Genomic DNA, 20,492 nt, shown 5'->3' on the forward strand with positions numbered 1-20,492 from the left:
TTCTTGAAAACTTGATGTGGGGGCCCACATGGTGCGTAGGAGTTGTACCCTCCCTTGCCCTCTCTAGAATGCTCTTCTCGAATCTTCTTAGGCGGTTAAAAACCTCTCCCTCCCCCATCTACAGGACGTGCCCATCTTGTGCTCACCACACACCCGGCAGCTCTGACAGGGGCGCCTTGCCCGCTTAAAAGAACAGCTTCCTTGCCATCCTCATGCCCCCTCTCCGGCTCTGGAACCGGAGAGCTCTGAGAAAGCCAGTGCCAGTCACTGGACGGCACAGCAGTAAACATCTCGGCCCCCCCTTTTTGTTCTCACACACACTTTCACGCGTCATCTGGACTCTTTCAAACCCCTCTCCTTGGAAGGCGCTCCGGCCCTTCGCCGGCCCTTCGCGCGCCGGGACTTGTGTTGCGAGGCGCCTGCGAGATGAGATGGGGGGCGGGGGGTGCGGCGGCTGCCCCTCGGGCTGAGGCTCAGGCCCTCTCCGGAGGCAGCAGGGGCGGCGAAGCCTCCGCCCTCAGCCGTGGTGTCGCCTCGGTGAGGAACGCCAGGACGGCTCTGGCAGCCTTTACCCAAACCCAGGTAACAGAGCATCCTCGAGCCGCTCATTTTTGAAGAATATTTATTGGCATGGGAAGATGCTCACAACATGGTAAAGAAAGCAGGATACAACTCTGTAACACAGCATGATCCCAACCTTGTAGCAAAATAAATTATATATGCATAGAAAAACACAAGACGGAAATACACGAAAACGTTACAGTGAGTATCTTAGGGAGGTGGGGCTTGGGGCACGTTATTAACTTTATTATTTTCTGCATTTTTCCGAACTTTCCACGACAAGTATTATTTTTATACTGCGGGGGAGGGGAGAGGGGACACAGGTGACGTCGGGATGGGCGGCCGCAAGACTGACGGGAAGTACCGGGAGAGCTGGGATTCGAACCTCGGCCCGCGGCGCCCGCTGGAGGAGGGACAACCTCCCCTCCCGCCCACCTCCCGGGAGCACTGGGTGTGCGAAAGGGCCCCAAGGCCTGTTGATTGTTCCTGTAAAAGCAGCAGCTCAAGTGGCTTACTTTAGGACACACGCCTCAGATCCTGTTTCAAAGGTCAGAAGGACGCGGACACCAGGGCCTCTGCGCGGCCGGTGCTCTTCCCCTCCCCGCCGCCGGCCGCCAGCGCCAGGCCCAGGTCTGGGGGAAGCCCGCCGCCCCGGCTTCCGACCTGAGGAGCCCCGGGCCCTGCCTGCAATCTAGTCCTAACTGAGCAAGTCTCCCATTCACAGTCAACTCCAGGTTCCCCCCTGCCCGAGGAGCTCTTTAAACCTGTTCTGGTGAAGTAATTATTGCTTAAAATGGCCTGAGAACTACAATTCTCCCAGCCTTCCAGAGTCCACTGAGGCAGACCGGGGGCCTAGGTGGGCCATGTAGTGAGGGGGCAGGGGAGCTGGGAGGCAGGTCCACTCGAGTCCCACTCTGACGCGTCCTGTCAGGCCCCGCGCGCTTTCCAGAGATGATCTCACATGAGATGGGATGGGGCTGAGAGAACACACACAAAGCCTAGCCTGTAGCTCGCACTCAACAGATGTCCGTTCTCTTCCCGCGTGCAGGACGAGGTCGCGCTCCTCTTCTGCTCTGCCAAGTATCCCTTCAAGAGCAGAACTTCACGTGCAGTGCAGGGAAACGCAGGATGAGACGGAACTCGCTGAAAATGGAAGAGCACAGCTAGTTCGCTAGGACGGTTCAAACGCTCACTGGGCAGCAAGCGGGCAAGATGGTGTGGCCGTAGACTTGTCTCCAGGGAGGGAAGCAGACAGTCATGCCAAAGCTACTCGACTGTAGAAATTATAAAAATACTTTAAAAATGCATTTGTAGAATGAAGTAACAAAAATACTTTTCTAAACTTTTTTCACTTAATCTAAAATTATGAATTGCCAAAATTTCATTCTATGTACTGTTGTTAAAACATGGGTCACCCAAAACGTCTCCAGGTATTTTGAGTGAAACTCCTAAAAAGCGTTAGCTTTCTGTTCATAGACTCTGGATTTAATTTCTTTTTAAAAAGAAACGCAGGAACATCACTCTGAGAAGTCAGTCTACGGGCCATTTCTCTGTACAGCTTTCAGGGTCAGTATCTTTTTGGAAACAGAGGGTCCCAGATGTGCCTCAGGTTGCCTTTATTTCCCCCTCTTCCTGTTCAGTTTTCAGTTAGCTTTTTGCTGCTTTGCTTCTACCTCCTAATCCTCCTCCTTTGTCGTTCGTTTTTTCCTGTTGTGGGCTTGAAACTAGGTATCTAAGTATGTTAGAAATGTATGCAAATTTTAGTAAAAAGGCAAAAGTGATATTCTTGAGGAGCTCTCCTGCAAGTAGGTTACAAAAATTGTGTGGCCTCTCTTTTGGCAGCTAAAGGCCTTTGAAAGCTCAATTCCTGTTTTGTTGTTTTGCCAGAGGCGCGGCTTCTGGGTATATGATCTTCTCACTAATACCCCGTGTACCTTCCCTCTCCCCAAAAAGGCTATTGTAAGAAGAGAGAATGGAGGGAAAAGCACTGTAAAACAGCATACACTGAGAGAGTTTGGTTTAACCCATGTATCTATAAAGAAACACACACAAATGGCTAAATTGAATCAACCCCAATGTTTTATTTAATTTAAAGTTTTAAAAGGCAGTGGTTAAGCACATTGTCTTATGTGTGTATATGTGCGTGTAACTGTACACACTTACATGTGTATATACACACACATACACACACATAAAAGGAAACCAACCCCTTTTCAACTTTAGCCACTGATTAACTAGGCCCACTGTCTAGTGTATGGTTCATTTTCTACTTGGGATGTCCAATTCTAAAAATAAAAAACAACCTTAATCAGTTTAATAGTAACTATTTGTGTTTCTTTTTTTTAATAAATAAAGTTACCATTAAACTGATCACATGTGGTAGAAAGGTAGAACACACATACAAGCACACACACCATCCCCAATTGATGATGCAGGAATGACCTATATGTACAAATGGGTGCTGCTGACTCCCCCACCTTAGCAGAGACCACAGAAGAGCTCCCAATACTCAGGGAGCCCCCTGCTCTCTCTGCTGTGTTGGAGGACCCTGTGCTCCCTGGCACCCGAGCCAGACCTCAGAATGCATGCTCCCTGGGCAACGATACAGAGGGGGTTCAGTTCTATGGTACTAGTGTTCAGGTATTCAGGGAATAAATAGGCATTTATAGCTGCCTCAGAACTAAACCTTCATGTATAACTCTTTAGGGAGAAATGTATTCTGAAGTTCTAGATAAGCGACATACAAACTCTCAGAGCGTCATGAGTCTGCAGGTCTGGGGCTGTGTGTGTTTGTGTGTGCATTCCCGTGTACTTTTACAAAATTGAAGAACGGGACTAGGTTTATGGAGCAGCTGCTTGGCTTCCATTTAGTCAGTCCTGATTTAAAAATGCTGATCGAACTTGCCTCGGCCCTTGCTTAACAATTCATGTTGCTTCTCCTGTGCCTCCCTGTCTGCTGAAGAGATTCAGAAAGGGCAGCTCACAAAAGTGAGAGGAAGGACACCGCTAAATCTTCTGCTAAGAATCTTGGCAAACAGAACTGCCAGATTCAACCAGGGCTGCTTTACAGAATGAGGTCCTTCAGTTCCACCCCGACGAAATGGAATTATTCTTTTCTGCGTCTAGCCCCCGCGGCTCTGTCTAACTGCAGCTCTGAATGAATGCCTCGATATCGCAAAAACACAGGATCACCTCTTAAATATGCTGGATTCTCAATGAGTAAACCAGTTAATGTGTTTCTAGCCAAAGCAAGGGCATAAATGTTTTAGAGAAAAAGATTCCCCTGGAGCTACAGAGAAAAGATGCTGATAAAAGCAATATTGAGAGTTGAGCAGGTGATGCTTTCAGTCCGTGTCGGAGCTGGTCTCTTCGATGACAGAGTACTGACTGAGTGCTTCCTCCAAAGGCGTTATTGTCCCATCAGGTTTTAGTCCCATTGGTTTAAGCAACTCCTCTCTGGAAAAAGAGATAAAAGAGAGAGAAAAAAAAAAAGTATTCACCAGCATCACACACACACCCCCTCCCTCCACCCCACTCCACATCCTTTTAAAAAGAAAGTCTTTAAAAACCCAAGTATTTTTCCTCCAGCTCTCTGTGTGTTCGTAACAGGAGAGATGAAAGGGGCATGGAAAGAAAAAGAGGGAGATAAAAGACTTGACTCACACAGGCCGAACCTCCTAAGCCAATTAAAAGTAGGAGAAGTCAAGGTCTAAGTGGGCTCAGGACGAGGAGCAGGCCTCTTCTGTTTTTAGTAATTCACTTTCCCCTCTGCTGTGGGTGACTTTTGTTTTGGTGAAGGTGAAGCTGCCAAAATTTCCCCTGGCCCAGTGGGCCAGGCCCAGGAGTGTGAGGATACATGTGCGTTTCATCCACCAGGAGAAACCTCGCCTCGCCACTCTCTAGTGATCCGCCGGTGCTTACTGATACATTTCAAATTGGTTGGCCTTTCCTTTTTCTCTTCTAAACACTATAGCTTTTGTTTGTGGCAGTTTAATTATGGGATCGACAGCCATTTTAATCTCTTCAAAGCTCCCCAACTGCCTCTTTTCAGCTAATCCAATTATATCTACTCCACAAGTTACAGCCTCATCTAAAGATGATTAATTATTGATTAAGCCAATCAAAAAGCATTAGGGAAGATTTACTTAATCTTTTCATGGGCTCTTATTTATTACATGGAGATTATGGCGACTGTACCTGTTGAGCTGCTAGCTCCAGGCCTTCTCCCACCCCAAGTCAGCAGCGTACTTTAACAGTGGCCCTAATGCAGCAGATGAGCTGCTTAAAATTCCTCTCACAGAAATGGGCAGCACCCTTTGAAAACATGTGGGTAGCCACGAGTCCACATGATAGCAGCCACAATGTTTTTGGGATCTGGGACAAAGGGAAATAATAAAACCCCCTTCCTCTCTGCCTCCTTGCTGCTGGCCCGTAGGCCAGCACAAAGGACTCCTTCCGGGGACGGGCCAGCCACCCAGCAGTATGATGGTGTTAGGGGCACAGTGAAACATCCTGGGGAGGAGCCAGAACAGTTCAGTGGTCACTGGGTAAGCCAACAGGAGCCAATTAGGCTCCTCGCTGGCCCTAGAAGATTTTGATAGTCTGAAACAGCTATTTGAGTAATGTGAATGGCTGACAGCAAAAGTGGACCCTCCGGAATGTCATAAAGTGGGAAACGTGTTTATTGATCCAAGAAATGGTGTCAGAATCATACAACTTAAAAGTGAAACGGACTTAGAGATCATTTAGTCCAACCCCCTCATTTAATGAAGGAGACTGAGTGACTTACCCAAGGTCACATATCTTGTGGCAGAGTTAGGCTGCCCGTGAGGATCAGGTAAAACAAACATTCAATATAATGGAATAATAAGTTGTGCTATAATAGCATCATGAGCAAAGAACAGGTAGCTCCTCAGATGAGCACAGACCAAACTGTGGCCCAGAGAACTTCAAAAAGAGACTGAGTAAAGGGCGCAGTATGGTCCCATGCACTGGTGTGATTTTGTAACCTGTCCTTGGACTGTGTCAGTTTTCTGTCTCTGTGCAATCATTAAGCTGTGATGGGGCTCACTAAGCACTGGGCCTAGTGCTTGGGGAAGAGGTGAGGGTCGATGAAGGAGTGGCAGGAAGTAATGCTACAAGGGTAGTTTGGGATCTCTAGTCAAGTATCTTAAATGCCAGGTTGGGCGCTTGGGTGTACCCTAGAAAGAATGTGCGATCAGGTCTGTGTTACAGGGAGTAACCTTTGGCAGCTGTGTGGGAGACACACTGCATGGGAGGAAACTTAACAGTGTATGTACAGGAGATGAGGCAAAGCTGGATTATGGCTGTGGGAAGAAAAGACAACGTGGCTGAGGTAGATCTGTGGTCTACTGAAAGGGCGGGGGAGCTCTGGGGGATGAGTCAGGAGCAGAGTGGCCCGTGGCTTCTGCCCAAGACCAGTGGATGGTGATACCATTGGCTGGAGGAAGAACCCAGAGAGGGAGCAGTCTGATGGGGAGAGGCTGCTCTCTTTCAGGACATGAAGAGCTTGTCCTTGCATGACAACCAGATAGAAATGGTTAGTAAAGAGCTAGAAACAGTCTGTTTCCATTAAAATATCTTTCTGGCATGGCTATGCACCTCCCATCTTTATAAGAATTTCCTGGTTCTAACTGGCTGTACGGAAGGGTTTTGTGGTACTGGACACTTAGCGAATAACTGATACAAAAGGAGAAGGAGACCGCCTATCGGGAATGAAACATTAAGAGTTCCAAGGTCTACAGAGGTCGGTGGGCTGATGGCCGAATAAAGTGGGGTAGAGGAGAAGGGCAGGGACGGCCAGGCAGAGTAGGGGTGGCAGATGGGACAGGGGAGTTCTCCCAAGACGGTGATGAACTGCTCGGTGGACAAGACACCGCCCTAGCACCACCGCGTCTCTTCGATAACAGACACTGGGGTAGCCACCGGTGTGGACTAAGTAGCTAGCGCTTTCTCATCCAAACCCGTGAGGAACAGTTTCGAATCAAGTCCAATAGTTTCATCCCTCCTCCTCCTTAGTGTACTTTTATAATAGAAATACCGAAAGGCATTACGTAAGTTTTATGGCCAAATGACGGGATTTTAGCTACAGAATAAACTTCCTAAGATATGTTAATTTCTACTTACCAAGCATGTATTTGTAACACCCTTCTATTAACATGGAAGCTCTTCTGTGGGCACAAATTATTTTCCTTTCCACAGGGCTCTAGGGACTGCCAGAACTTACTGACAGTGATAAGTAGCCACGTACTCATCCAACTGTGCAAATGAGTTAAGGCAGCAGTGTGATACGGCAGTAAGGATAAAAAAATCTGTTTGAAGTCTTAGTTCTTCCACTGTGAATTATGTGAGCTTGGGTAAGTCCTGGGAGTCTCATCGTCCCCGGCTGTGAAGTGGGGATTATGATACTAGCTCTGCCTACTTCCCAGTGATCCAGTAAGGAGTAACAACAAAGTAGATGGGAGAGCTCTGTGGCCTGCAAGGGAGTCCTAAATATCAGTTATTGTTACTGTGGCACAGTGAAAAGACATTTAGATCCTGGATCCCCACCACTCACTAGCAGTGACACCTATAGCTCTCTGAACTTCAATTTTTTGTTTTATAGAATTGTGTGGTCATGAGGTCAAAGTTCATTGTGCCCAGTGCAGTGGCTGGAATGTAACTGGAACCCCCAAAATGCATTTCCTATTCATATGTACTTAGGGGCGGTTTCCCCATGCTTCTAAGGGCACTCTTTGGGAATAAGTCAGAAAAATATGCAGAAGCAAATAAAAGACATGGTCCCTGTCCTCAGGAAGCTTTTAGTCAGTTCAGAAGATAAAACACACACACATTAAACAATATTAAAAGAATTACAGAACAGCAGATTAACAAGCTTAAGATGATTAACAGGCAGAGCCCTGCTTTCCTGAGCTTGACAGTTTGGCACACCCTTACTCTATTTGCAATTTCTTTCAAGTGGAGAATTCTTGTCCTGTTTGGGAGTGGAAGAGAGAGGCTCACTTACGGAGATGTGACTGTTTGCTCTTATGGACCCCAGGCTTCCCAAATCCTCACCTGAGTATTTCTGATCTTTTCCCTCGCTATCATATGTAACTAATAGCCCACAAATGCCAAAATGAAATCTTTGACATAGTCTCATTCCTAAAAGGTCTGGTTACACTGGACTGTTTGATTTAATAAGATCTGTTGTAACTAGATCAGCAAGATGTAGACACAGAATGAGAAGCTTTAATGAAAACCACAGAAATGTTATTCCACCAGTCATATGGGCTATGCACATGTGGGAGGGACACGCTGGTCACAGGCTCCTGCAGGAGATGGACTCAGGGCCAGACTGTAACGGTGGTGACGGACATGGATTCACGGGGAGAGAGAGAACCCAGAAGCAGAAGAATTAGTCAAGCAAAGGCACAGAAGCAAGAGTTAGTTGTATGCAGGGACTGGCAAGCAGGCTGGCTTGGCTGAGGTAAAGGAAAAGGAAAGCTCAAAACAGATATGGGGTACAAAAGAGGATTTGAATGGAGATTTCGAAATTCTAGGTTGACAAGTCTGGATTTGAGTACAGAGGTATTGTCGTCTAGTTCAAGGGCCCCACATCTTTAAGAATAATTACTGAAAATCTCATTACAAAGTTTAAAAATTATGAAACAATATTGCTGACATACTAAAATGCATGTTATATGCTTTAGTCAATTTTCATATCCCTATATGTCTAGCACAGTGCCTTGCGGATAGCAGATCCTCAATAAGTGTTACTGAACTAAAGTTCATTGCAGTTGAGAATATCTTGCACTTTCATAAAAGGAATGTTTTATAAATCCTATCTTTTATAGGATTCTTAATAAACCACAATCAAGAGAAAAGCTAGATCTTTGGGTAAAGATTCACTTGCATCAAGATTTAGTTAGGAAAGATAACAGCATTCTAATTCTGCATCATGCTTTTGGGGATTTCTTGTTCTCTACAAGACTGTGAGCAACTTGAGGGCAGAGTCCATGTCTTACCTGGCTGTAATCTGAAGTATCTAGTATAGAACAGGGCACACAGCAGGTGCTCACTACATGTTTACTGAAGAGTACAGTACAGAGATCATACATAAATGGAAAATGGTAGAGAACCATTCTCATATAATTTTAACTAATTATTTCCCTGACAAATGTTATCAGGCATTCTGACAGATCAGCATATGTCAGGCCCCTCTTGTACCATGCAGCCTGGAATTCCCAACCAATGATTGGTATAGAATTAGTTACTTATATTCAGGGCATCAGGATGTCTATATTCTAGTCTTCTACTAACTTGCTAGGTATCTGGGGGCAAGTCATTGCTTTCTCTGGGCTTCAGTCTTCCCATCTATAAAATGAAGGGGTTGGACAAGATGATCCCCAAGATTCTATTTTAAGCGTCTAAATGTTAGACTACCAAATAATTTTGATCTATTTTAAAAGTTGCTAGGTTTTTAAGACACTCAGCACTACTCAGTCTTTGTTTCTAATCAAGATATTCTAAACCTTGGAGTCAAACACATCATCCCACCTAATTGTCACTGACAGACAGCAAGACCACAAATCCTTTCTGCAAAACTACCAGTAGATCATTAGAATGATTACAAAAGTAAATCAAAGCAATGGCAAAAGTTACAAGGAAGGATCTAAATCCAATCATGGCCCTCAATAAACAGGCCATTTCATGAAGAGTTTACTGGTTCTAAATTATGAAGGTCCCAGCTAAAAAGGATGGCTAGGTGTCAGCTATATGTACATCGTGGTAAAATGGATACTATATATTGAAATGTGCATTAGGATTAAGATATTCACATAGCAACAACTCCTTCATACTTACCTTCAATGCTATACACAGGCCTTAACATAAGTTAAGACTGCCCTCGTTATCATCAAAAAGTACAGTGATGTCTACTGGATAAAGAGCCCATTCTAGGCACTGTGACAGTATCATGGCGGGCTTCTCATCTGATCAGGCATCTGGCCAGGGAAGAGATAAGCCTCCAAGAATGTTCAACTGGAACGAAACATCATTTAGAAATTTGATCTTACTAAACGATAAGGAATCATAATCTATAAGGGCTTGGCCAGGCACGAGGACACAGATAAAGCACGTCCAAGAAAAGAAACCCTATTTTGCCCCGGTCTAACCAATGGGACTGCTAATGGAAACCAAAAAATACTTTAGGGGTGGGAGATTATGGGACTTATACCATATTCAAAATTTTCTGGTCTGGTGTTTGGTTTTTTTTTTTTTTTCCCCCAGATAAAATAATTTAATATTTTCCTGAGCCACCATTTCCCTGTAAGTATGACACCCTAGAATGCCTGGGCTTATATAACTTCTCGGGACCTTAGAGAAGGTTCCTTTCTTTTTTGGGCTTCTGTTTCCTATGTAACTCTTTACCCCAGAAATGACAGTGCAATATTGGGGCTCAGTCACTAACCCAATCGCACATTATAGGCCAGATTTGTATATGTGTATAAAACACCTTACTTGACCTGGAAGCAAGAGAATACTCTTGCCCGCAGCACATGTTTTTGTGCAATACAAACAAAGCATTCAATTCAAGTGTACTTGTTGAAAAACAGGACATAATTAAGCAGTTGGTAAAATGCATTCTTGTTTCCCACTTGCAGATCTCCCAAGAGTCCCTTCGAATTTACCTATACGAGTTTCAGCTTCCCGCTTGCCACTTAGCTTGATAACGACTCAAAAATCATTCCCTTGTTTTCAAGGGCTCTTCTTTCTTGTCTGCTCTGTGTACTACAGGGCAGTATTGACACATGGAATTAATGACAGGGTCTGTAATGAAACAACAGTCATGCAAACACCAGTCTGCTCTTTTGATAAAACAGCATGTTAGAGACCTATTCACCTCCCTCTAATTGAGTACTGCATAATAGTTCTGATCCTTTTATGTAACATATTTTGTTCTATGATTAGAAAAGAAGAAAGGGGAGGGGGCTATGAGGCATTGCTTCCTTCAATCACCCCGTGATTAATTCTCTGTTTTTAATGAGGGTGGCTGCTATTTAGGCAGGTTCTGTTACATACTTGTTTTGTTGACTTCTGCACAATGTATAAGAAAACCCAAGATGGGATAATTGGGGACCATTTCTTTGGCACAGGGATTCGTGCTCTATTAATGTAAGGTTGGCTTGGAAAAAGGAACCCTCACATTTTTAAGTTTGCCATTTCATATTTAATTCCTTTTCACATTTGAAAGAGAGGATGATAAACTAGTATATAAAGAAAGCATTTTAATTAACAGCTTTTCCAAGATGCCTGCTAGAATGGAGTCTGTGATAGCCCCAAGAAAAAAGCTCTGTACTCTCTGCTGTAATCAAGTGTGAGAGTACATCTTAATTCAAGATACAGTCCATAATCCACTGAACAACAATGGATTTCTTGTGATATTCTTGCGTCTAACCTTTTTTTTCTCACAAAAATAATATAACCTTTGGCCCTGGCTAACATGTTCAGTTACATACTGTGAACAGTGTCCCTTGGGCATTGGCCCTAAACCTTCATCTTTCATCAGGTGGCTTCCTAGTGTTGATCAGTCCAGTGACCTTTCACTTAGCCATCAGCCCAGTAGAAAGGATATGGCAGTTTTTCCATAGCAAAATCTAGATCTTCAGGTTGCATCTTTCAGAAGTACTGTGAGATCCTTCCCTCATGCCTTACCATCATGTTTTGGGGTGGGTACAACTGGGAAGGTAAAATATGTAGCATAAAAATATCACTCCCAAGTCAAAGGGATATGACGTATCATCCATACCACATCCTTACACTTTGAGATGGTAGCTGCAAGTTGCCTACAATCCCATAGGGAAGCCATGTCAAAATTAGGTTTGCTTAATGAGATAACATTAAAATATAATTTGTTAGACTACCTATAATCATTTTTTCAAAAGAAAAACTTATTTCTATAGCAATTTTACTGTTTTTTTTCATACAAAGTTTTGGGTTTTTTGGGGGGGATTGTAGTATAGGTTATTTATTTAGCATCTGACATAATACTTGAGTTTATTTATGGAATGAAAAAGCAAGAATACATGTCTTCAAAACCTATATCCTCTTCTCAGGTAAATATGCTTACGACTTGTCTTTATTTAAAGCTTAGAATGTCACATTAAAAATCATATTGACACATTTTTGAGAGCTGATGGCAATTTTTCAAAAAATAACAAGTTTTGGAGTCTGAGAACTGAGTCCAGGATGTCATTAACCAGGTGTCTAATCTTGTGTTGATCTTTGGTCCCAATAAAATACCTATTGCTCTAATTCCTAGGGCTGTTTTAATGATCAATGGAGATTTTTAAACTTTAAAGCGCTATATAAATATTAGTCTTTTATTCTCATTTCCATTAGAAGATATTATGCAAAGTTTCTAAAAATTTGCTACCCACCTCACATTAAATAGCATGGTTAAGAAAATATAAAGAGGTAGTGCCAGAAGAACAAATTTTAGTTTTATCCTTAAATAAAGGTGTTCGTTATTATTTCTTGGTAATTTCTCTATACAACTTTTCTATCCTGTTTCCAAATTTGCACAAGAGCCAACGGACACCGCTGAATAAAGTAAAAGAATAACAAGTTATTACATGCTCTTCCCAACTAAAAAAAACTTAAAAGTTAGAGGAGGGTAACTAAGAGTAAATATCCAGTGATATTATTCTTATTTGATATTTCTCTGAGACAGAAGCCACTGCATCTAGTGCTTAACGCAAGAGGTCCATGTAGTCATTCTTCAAGTGACAATGACTACCAACAGGCACTACACAAAGGTAGTATGACATCCTACTTACAGGTGTCTAACCAGTGGCAGGACTTCTATAACCTAAAGATATAAAATACCAAGTTTTCAAATTATTCCTCTCCTGCCACTTTAAGGATGTGTTAATTGGATCCTTGATTCTTTAATTGAACTTCTAAGCAACCTGATCGTATATTTTAATGATATAGAATAGCACTGTCTAACAGAAATACAATGTAAGCCACAAATGCAAGCCCTTTATGTAATCTTAAATGTTCCAATAGTCATATAGAAAAGGTAAGGCAAGACAGGTAAAAGTGTATTTTGTTTAACCTATCAAAAATATTTTAACATTAAAGCCATATGAAACAGTTACTGAATTATTTTACATTCTTTTTTGATGGTCTTTGAAAGTTGATGAATACTTAATATTTATATTAAGCTTAACCATATTTCAGTGCTTAGGAGTCATATAGGCTAGTGGTAACCAGACTAGACACATGATTTCTTTATACTTTACAATAGATCTCATAATGCTTTAAAATTGGATCACATTCCTGAAATGTACTTGAAAAGCAATTCCTTGACTAGTTCATCATAAAGGTGGTACAATTAGTTTAATTAGTTATTTTTGTAAGCAGAGTAATTTGCTTCTAAGAAAAATTTACAACTTTTCAGTCATGAATCACTTGTCCCAACTTTAGGATGTTTGAAACTATTCCCATATAATACTGCCTGTATTCATTCAGAAAGTCTTGTCCCAAATCGTACACAATGGCTGGAAAAAATATTTAGATAAGGAGAAAAGGAAGAGATGGGAAAAATTTATATAAACAAACTTCAGAAGATTTTGATAGAATATATTAGCAAAAAGGCAATGTACTTTGTTAAACAGTGATGGGGTAGAGAAGATTAATGCGTCCTACTTCCAATTAAGGAACTAAAGAAGATTAGAAAAGTCAAAACAAAACTGGAAATATTTCCCTTAGCTTAAGCCAACCAACGCTTAGCTCCTCTTTTCTGGAGCAGGCTGCGTTATTACATATGAGTTGTGTGCTGTAGCTGGGGTGAATGCAATTGTATTAGCCACACCGGACTTGCTTAACCATACATGAGTCCCATTCTAATTTCCCACTTAAGTTGCAGGGACTTATTTTTTTTCCAATTCAGAGAAGGAAAGAAGAGGTGGAGAGGCAAGCAAATTTCTTCCCCCTTTCCACCTCTCCTCTCACATCAATGTCAAATGAAGCTTTCTATAATATCATGCTTCGGGAGTTAATGCTTATGTTTGATAAATATTACAATAATCATTCCATGGGAATAATATATCCTTGTAATTAAATCAGTCAGTTATAGGCCGAAGTACTTTATGGAATTCCTTTCTAGCCCTGAATTTTATGACATCTTGCCAAGACATGATACTGACAAAAGTATACTTTAAAGTCGTAAACCATGTAGGTTATTTTGTAGAGCAGAAAACTGACCTTCAGATTTGGAGATCAGCTGTGTTCATCATTTCATCATCACATACTGGGGAAACCACAGGGTACAAGGCACTGTACTAGCTAGATGTGATGAGATTTATAGGGTTCAGGTTAGTCACAAACTCTGAAGGCTTCATTTATATCTGTCATAAATGCAATCCTTAGACTAAAAAAGTTGTTTGGAATATTACTAAGTCAGCTGGAATTCACGGGGAGGATAATGAATTCTAATCTCTCCAATATCCATGAAGATCAAGCTGCTAAGGTAGTTTCTTGAGGCAGTAGCTATGTCCAGCAAGGAGGCAAAAATGGAAATTTAATTTTAATTTTTACATTGGTGGTTTTTATAGTTTTGGTAGTGAATAACACCTACATCCTACACCAGGCTCAGAACAGTACTTGGCATGACCAACCTTAGTCATCACATTGGTAAGTGCTTTGGCACGGGCCACTGTTGCTAACCACCATCCTGGTGCAGGTCCTTCACATCTGCTCTCCTATGGATGGAAAAAAGGAAGTGTCTAGTGTCCATTCTTTGGCCACATCACCTCCAATCCTGTCCTTTACTCACATGCCTTTAAATTCAGGCTCAGGAGAAAATGATTTCATTTTTGAGAAGGAAAGTTATTCAGACAAAGCTGCAGTACACTTTGAGCACAATAGTGTTGGTGGGATGCAGAACCTCCTTAGAGTGACATTTGAGGGAACTAACCAGTAGCACAATGCTGAAGAGGATGATTAGGAAGTGTTCTGGCAAACACTGACTCTGACAGACACAGGAGCACAGTGGACAGAGCAAAGGTCTTGCATTCTGGAAAATGAAGTTCCTAATCTTACTTTATTATGAAACTAGAAAGACAATGTATGTGAAAGTGTTTTGTAAATTCTATAAAAGGAAATGGATTATCATCATTCATTAACTTGGAAATGATCTCGGCAATTCTTTGGGCCTTGCTTTCCCCTATGGTAAGTCTGACAACCTGTTAATCAAATAATGATAAAACAAAACAAGCTCTTGGGAAGAAAGATGCATGTGTGAACACCAAAGACTTATCAATAAATTTCCCTTCACTTGGAATGGTCATTTCTCTGTATTAAACACCTTATCTTAAACTTCATGAATCAGCCCAAATGTTACCTTCCCTGTGAAACAGTCCCAGATTTATCTAGACAGAATGAACTGCTCTTTTTCCTGGGTGCTTTCAGTTCAACATTGACCTTATTTTGTTATTTCCTTCCACTTTGAATTCTAGACTAGATTGCAGCCATTTCCTCCACCAAAAACACGAGTTTCCCAAAGGTAGAAACTGTCAAGTTAACCTCTGAATCTCCCTCAGCTCCTAGCACAGTGCCTTGCACAGAGTAGCTGCTTAATAAATGACTCCTGATTTGTATTGACTTTAGACTACTTTGGTTTTATGGAATCTTCTTTACTTAAACAAAAAAACCCCATAAAACCAAAACATAACAGTGAAAAGAGAGAAGAAATTTAAGACAAACATATAAGACACATAAAGAATGGTTTCATTCTTTGCATTCCTGCTTTTGGAATGCCCACTGCTGATCTCCATACAGTTCTGTCATAGTTTGTTATTAGTGAGAGCAAATGTTAGAAAGCACAAAAAGGCAGACAATGTAAAAAACCCATTACATTTCATGCAAAAAAGTCTGTGTTTAGGACTATGCTCAAGGTTGCCTTATGCTTCAACTTTAATGGCAACCACTGAAGTCAACACAATATATATTTGTTCTGCTATAATCGCTAACACCTTTGGACTGAGCTGGGCATCTGCTGGGTGTTTCTGGGTGAGTTCGCATTTCTTTGAAGCATAGTTTAAATCAATGGCAGTTTGGGTATTTCAGACGCTGTTTATTTATTGGCAGTTTCTTGAATATGTGGATTCTCACAGATTAAAAGAAGGACCTAGTACCTTTGTTTTCTGTTCTTGTTACAGGGATTCCTTAAGAAATGGTATCCCTTTCAGAAATTCAAGTACCTAAATTAAATCTTTCACTTTCTTGGCTTGGAATTTACTCATTCAGAGTATAAGAGCTAGTTGAAGTGTATTATTGGTAAGAATGAAATTTATGCAACTTAACTGGCTTATTGCTCTAACTTACTAATATGGGTCTCTCAGGTCCTTGTTTATACTTCCCTCTCCAGCTTCCACCACATGGACTCACTTGACAGTTTTCATGCTAAGGATAGTACTTATACAACTGTTTCAGTAGCTACAGCACAAATCTTATTCATTCAGAATGTGTTATCCTCTCTCCTGTAGGTTTACCCTATGAGTATCTTCTTTTTGGCTAAATCCTTTCATGGAATATCATGGAAGAACATGTCTGTTCTATACCAAGGTATGAACAATGTCATTTGCAAAGAGCTATCTTTTTGGGAAAGGATGAAATTTAAAAGAACTAGCCATAAAGTCACTAAGTTATAGTCATACTAATATTTATAAATGACGAAGCTACTTATTTCTAAATAACATCTGCCATTTTATCAGCATCCTTTGACGAAAGTTCAGATTGTGCCCGTTTTTTTGTTTCCCTTTAACCAGTTGGCTAAAAAGCCAAAAGGCTGCCCCATTCCAGTTGTTACTTCTTGACTAAGGGTTACTAGTCTTCACATAGTAGTAGTGAGAAAAAGGAGATGACCAGAAGAAATGCACTAAGTGGCAGCTGCCACCAGCACACTGAAACACTCAAGATGGCTTAAAGGAGACAGTGACTCAATGTCTGACTGGAAAATAGAGCAACTCATGCAAGTGTAAAAGCAAGTAATATTTCTATCAACTCCTCCAAAATAACTAGATACTAATTAGTATATATTAAATTATTTTCAAAACTGGCTATTTTGGGAGGGAAAGGAGGTATGAAGCAAGAAGGGGAGACTGTTTTCATAACCCCTCATTAGTAGAAGTGCCTATTTCCAGAAATCCATCATTTGAGCTATTCCTTTTCACTTTTTCCTGTTGGGTGCATAACATTTTAGAATTCTTGGTTTCAGCAGCAACCCCAAAAGATATAGAATTGCAGACTTGCACATCAAAAATGAAAAAAAGAAAAAGCATCATGATTTGGAACAAAACCCAAAACAGACTACAACAAAAAGTACAAGAAGCAGCAAAATCATTGAACCTATCTCATAAGCATCTTTTTGAAGACAGGGAGGTTAGTTGGTTAAATGTCACAGTGATCTAGTCGTTACTATCCTAGCTTTCAGTTTAAATGTTTAAGAATGCACATCCAGAAGCGGCACATGTAGAAAAACCATGGTAGCCAAAAGAAAACTGCTGCCTGGGCCACCCTGTTCCAATCAACATGGATTTCCAGAGTTGCTGTTCTATGGTAACTCTCAGTGAGAGAGACAAAGAAATAGAACACTTTTAGAAACCAAGCAAAATATGGATGGGAATACAATACCTGGAAAGTTTATCAAGCATGTTGACAAGTTTCATGGCTTCATATTCTTTTTGTTCTTCTGTCATTTCATCTATGGGGTTTGGCATTGGTTCCTCTAAATGACCAGTGATAAGATTAATGCTACAAAAAGAAAAAAAAGTTATGCTGTATGTTTTAAAATTATGCTCTTTCTATACTTTTCTGGTCCAAGTTGTAAGTTATAATAAGAAAGAGTATAATAGCCAAAAAAAAAAAAAATGGCAATAGCAATTTTATGGTATAGAACTGCTATTGAAATTTAAAAATTAACTTTCCCTACTAATTTGCTTTGGGAATTGGGCAACAGCTGTAATTTTTTTTTTTTTTTTTTTTTAGTAAAACTAACTTGCTAACTTATTTTTTTAAAAGACATGGTTGATTTTCAAAAATACGAAATTTGGTGCCGTTAGAATAAATATCCTTGGATGCACAGTTTATTTATTAATTATAAGTGAGTAAATGATTTCAGAAGGACAAATCCATTTTGTGATACAGCATAAAACAGTGTCAAAAAAATAGGGAAAATGATGGCAGAGAGGCTGGAATCTGAAAATGAAATCATGCCAATTTATAATCTCAGGAAATTAGTCCATTAGTGAGACCACAGAAGCAATGAGTGTTTAAATAATAAAAGAGAAAGCAGAAGAACAATTTAATTAGATTTGATCTGACCTAGATAAAAAAAAAAAAGTAATGAAGCCTATCAAGAGACAGGTATACCATCTGGTTTTCTGTAAATAGATTTACTATAGTACTTAAAATGAACAGCTTTCATAACTTTGCACATAGTTCTAATACCAAACAAGCTATCCTCATAGATAAGAGCTATACTATTTTTCTCTTGAGGTGAAATAAAAGATAGTAATTCTTTTAATGGTTTTTAAATACCTTAACATCTTTCTGAAGAAACAGACAAGAAGTTATAGTATTTTGTACTAGTCAAGTACAGATGGTTTGTTTTAAAAGATAGTGAAATATCCCTGCAAACAGCAAATTGCTAGTATATTGCTTTATCAGGTCTACAAACTAATGCAGGCCTTTAGGACAAGCAAATGAGTAAACTGGTCAATATAACAAGTGGAAATTATTGGGGGTAAACTGGAAAACAGAGCTAAACTAAATGGAAAAAAATGTAAGCCCAAGTGAAGATACTGAGACTGGGGCCTCGGGCAGCCTTCTGCTTAGCAAAGTAACCTACTTTATTGATCAGGGTTCTTTTCACTTGGAGTAAAAGGCCAGGACACTAGGTTATTATCTAATACCAAAATATTTCCTTTTCTTTTCCTACATTCCTCAGAGGCTACATGACAGAGATTCTTGTAGAAGAACTCAGGGTTCACCATGCTCAAGAACTGAATCTGAAACATCTGTTTAATCATTTTGCATAAGACCTATGTCTAGAGCTATAATCTTTTCCCCTTCAAAGGAGTGCAACCGCCCTCCCCCATTTTATTTTTGACAGATGAAATCCACACAGAAAGCTAATATATAAAGTAGACAAAATACATACTGCTCAGGCAGAAGAGGGGACAGGGGTGGTCAAGGAGAGTGGGTTTTCAGAGTCCCTTCCATGTGTCTGCACTCATTTCCTTGCAAGGGAGCTCCTAATGCACTTTCAGGAAGTTTGGCGCTCTGGGGAAACAGTCTGGAAACCCACAGGCTTGTGAGTCTTAGGTTTGGCACACATTAAAATCACGTGGGAAACTTAAAAGGATTGTACCTCACCTAAGACCAACTGAATCTGTTCTTTTTCAAGTTTTTCAAGTGATTTTGATACACAATTAGGTTAAGAACCACTGAGCCAGACACTCATTGTGTGCTATTAATGCCTCTCCTTTTTTACAGGTGCTCATAAAAGAAGAGAGAAAGGCCTCTAGTTAGCGGTCATTAACAAAAACGCTGAATGGGGTCATCATATTTCTCAAGTCAAGAACAAAGACCCAGACAAGACTTCTGAGAACTATGAAGTTTTAAGATGTATTCGGATGCCACACTGAAAATGTAATTCCACTCCCCATCGGTTATCTGCTTAGACATGTAACAATGGGGCATGTTTTCACTGGTTTCCCTCCTGCTGAATTAGAAAAACTAGTCTTTATAAATAAGTAAAGGTACTTATTATTAGAGGCATATACCACCCCCTAAGCAGAGGAAGGAAATTAGGCCTTAGAAGAAGAAAGTGGAAGGTAGATGTATTAACCATGTAGATCATTTTAAGTACTACAGAGCCTTCTTGAGAGAACTTCCCTCAAGTTCAATGGAGGGATGATTTTAAACAGTCAGATCCATAGACTATTGCACAACATATTAGCACATTCAGATTGTACCACAGGGAAAAATGGCAATTTTTCAGGAGGACACACTGGCAAATCTTGTGGGACTGTGTATACCACGACATACAAAGTCAGGATATGAATTCCTGGATCAGGGCACATTTGATTTTTTACTTGGTCTTTTAAGGGCTTAGTAGAAATGATGTGTTTTCCATAAGCTGACCTCAAGTCCTCTGACATGAGCTCCTAAGTCTCAAAACCTATACCCACTGAGCCAAAAATTCATTCTTGTACAATAAGACTTTTACCATACTTTCCCCATAGGATAAAACATTCCAACCCTGAAAGCCGTTACAAAATTCAGGTTTCATTTTTTGCCTTTAAAAAGTCCCTTCCCATCCTCCTAACACTCTTACTCAGAAGAATGTGAACAATGTCACAGAAAACACAAGTTGGTGCACTGAACTATGCCACTCTTAGGTCAGAAATGTCCATGGGCTGGGGACAGGAGGCAGACTTGGACACTACCTTCCTGCTCCCCACTTCCAACCAGTCACATGTAGTTTCCCTACCAAGAGACAAAAAGAAAATCACCACAACAAGGATGTGAGTGAGTTCTCATAAAATAGGTTATTTTTGGCTGAACAAACACTTGCAACCTTTACAGCCTTCACTAGCATAGTCTGAGACTCAACTTTTCGGGTTTCAAGATCTTAACACTAGACTTCTGGGGTTCGTTTTATTTCAAGATCGAGTCTTAGTAGGCTTTAATTATAGTGGATATTTTACTGGGAAATTTTTATCATGATTTTCTCCTACCTTGTCTGCTCCTGCCACCCATCTTCCCAGCACTTCTATGACTACATATGTTTAATTAGATGACAAGAAGTATCTAAACTGTTATATGTGGAATTTAATTTAGAATTTTGTATTACTCAC

At 40.8% G+C, this 20,492-nt stretch overlaps 1 protein-coding gene and 1 long non-coding RNA gene across 16 annotated transcripts in view; one reads left to right on the top strand and one right to left on the bottom strand.

The window, feature by feature from the left end:
- The window catches only part of LOC119247335 (uncharacterized), a 76,085-nt gene that overhangs the window by 46,227 nt on the left and 9,366 nt on the right, over positions 1–20,492 (top strand). For 6 of the 8 annotated variants that reach the window (XR_008552146.1, XR_008552143.1, XR_005125718.1 and 3 more), the window contains 2 exons: positions 16,116–16,194; positions 19,126–20,488. This is a non-coding gene — a long non-coding RNA (uncharacterized LOC119247335). Of the gene's footprint in view, positions 1–16,115; positions 16,195–19,125; positions 20,489–20,492 lie in introns of those variants that run through there. The other 2 variants (XR_008552149.1, XR_008552144.1) reach the window with 1 other exon arrangement.
- Positions 596–20,492, bottom strand: part of RIC8B (RIC8 guanine nucleotide exchange factor B) — a 91,644-nt gene continuing 71,747 nt past the window's right edge. For 2 of the 8 annotated variants that reach the window (XM_037513691.2, XM_037513693.2), the window contains exons 9-10: positions 17,263–17,382; positions 596–4,017 (exon numbers count right to left, since the gene is read on the bottom strand). In XM_037513691.2, coding sequence (XP_037369588.1) covers positions 3,906–4,017; positions 17,263–17,382 — 232 coding nt within the window. In that variant the 3' untranslated portion in view covers positions 596–3,905. Of the gene's footprint in view, positions 4,018–9,426; positions 9,604–10,253; positions 10,393–12,002; positions 14,331–17,262; positions 17,383–20,492 lie in introns of those variants that run through there. The other 6 variants (XR_005125714.2, XR_008552141.1, XR_005125716.2 and 3 more) reach the window with 6 other exon arrangements.

This window comes from Talpa occidentalis, unplaced genomic scaffold (genome assembly GCF_014898055.3).
Source record: "Talpa occidentalis isolate TD23 unplaced genomic scaffold, MPIMG_talOcc4v2.1 talOcc4.16, whole genome shotgun sequence".
NCBI lineage: Eukaryota > Metazoa > Chordata > Mammalia > Eulipotyphla > Talpidae > Talpa > Talpa occidentalis.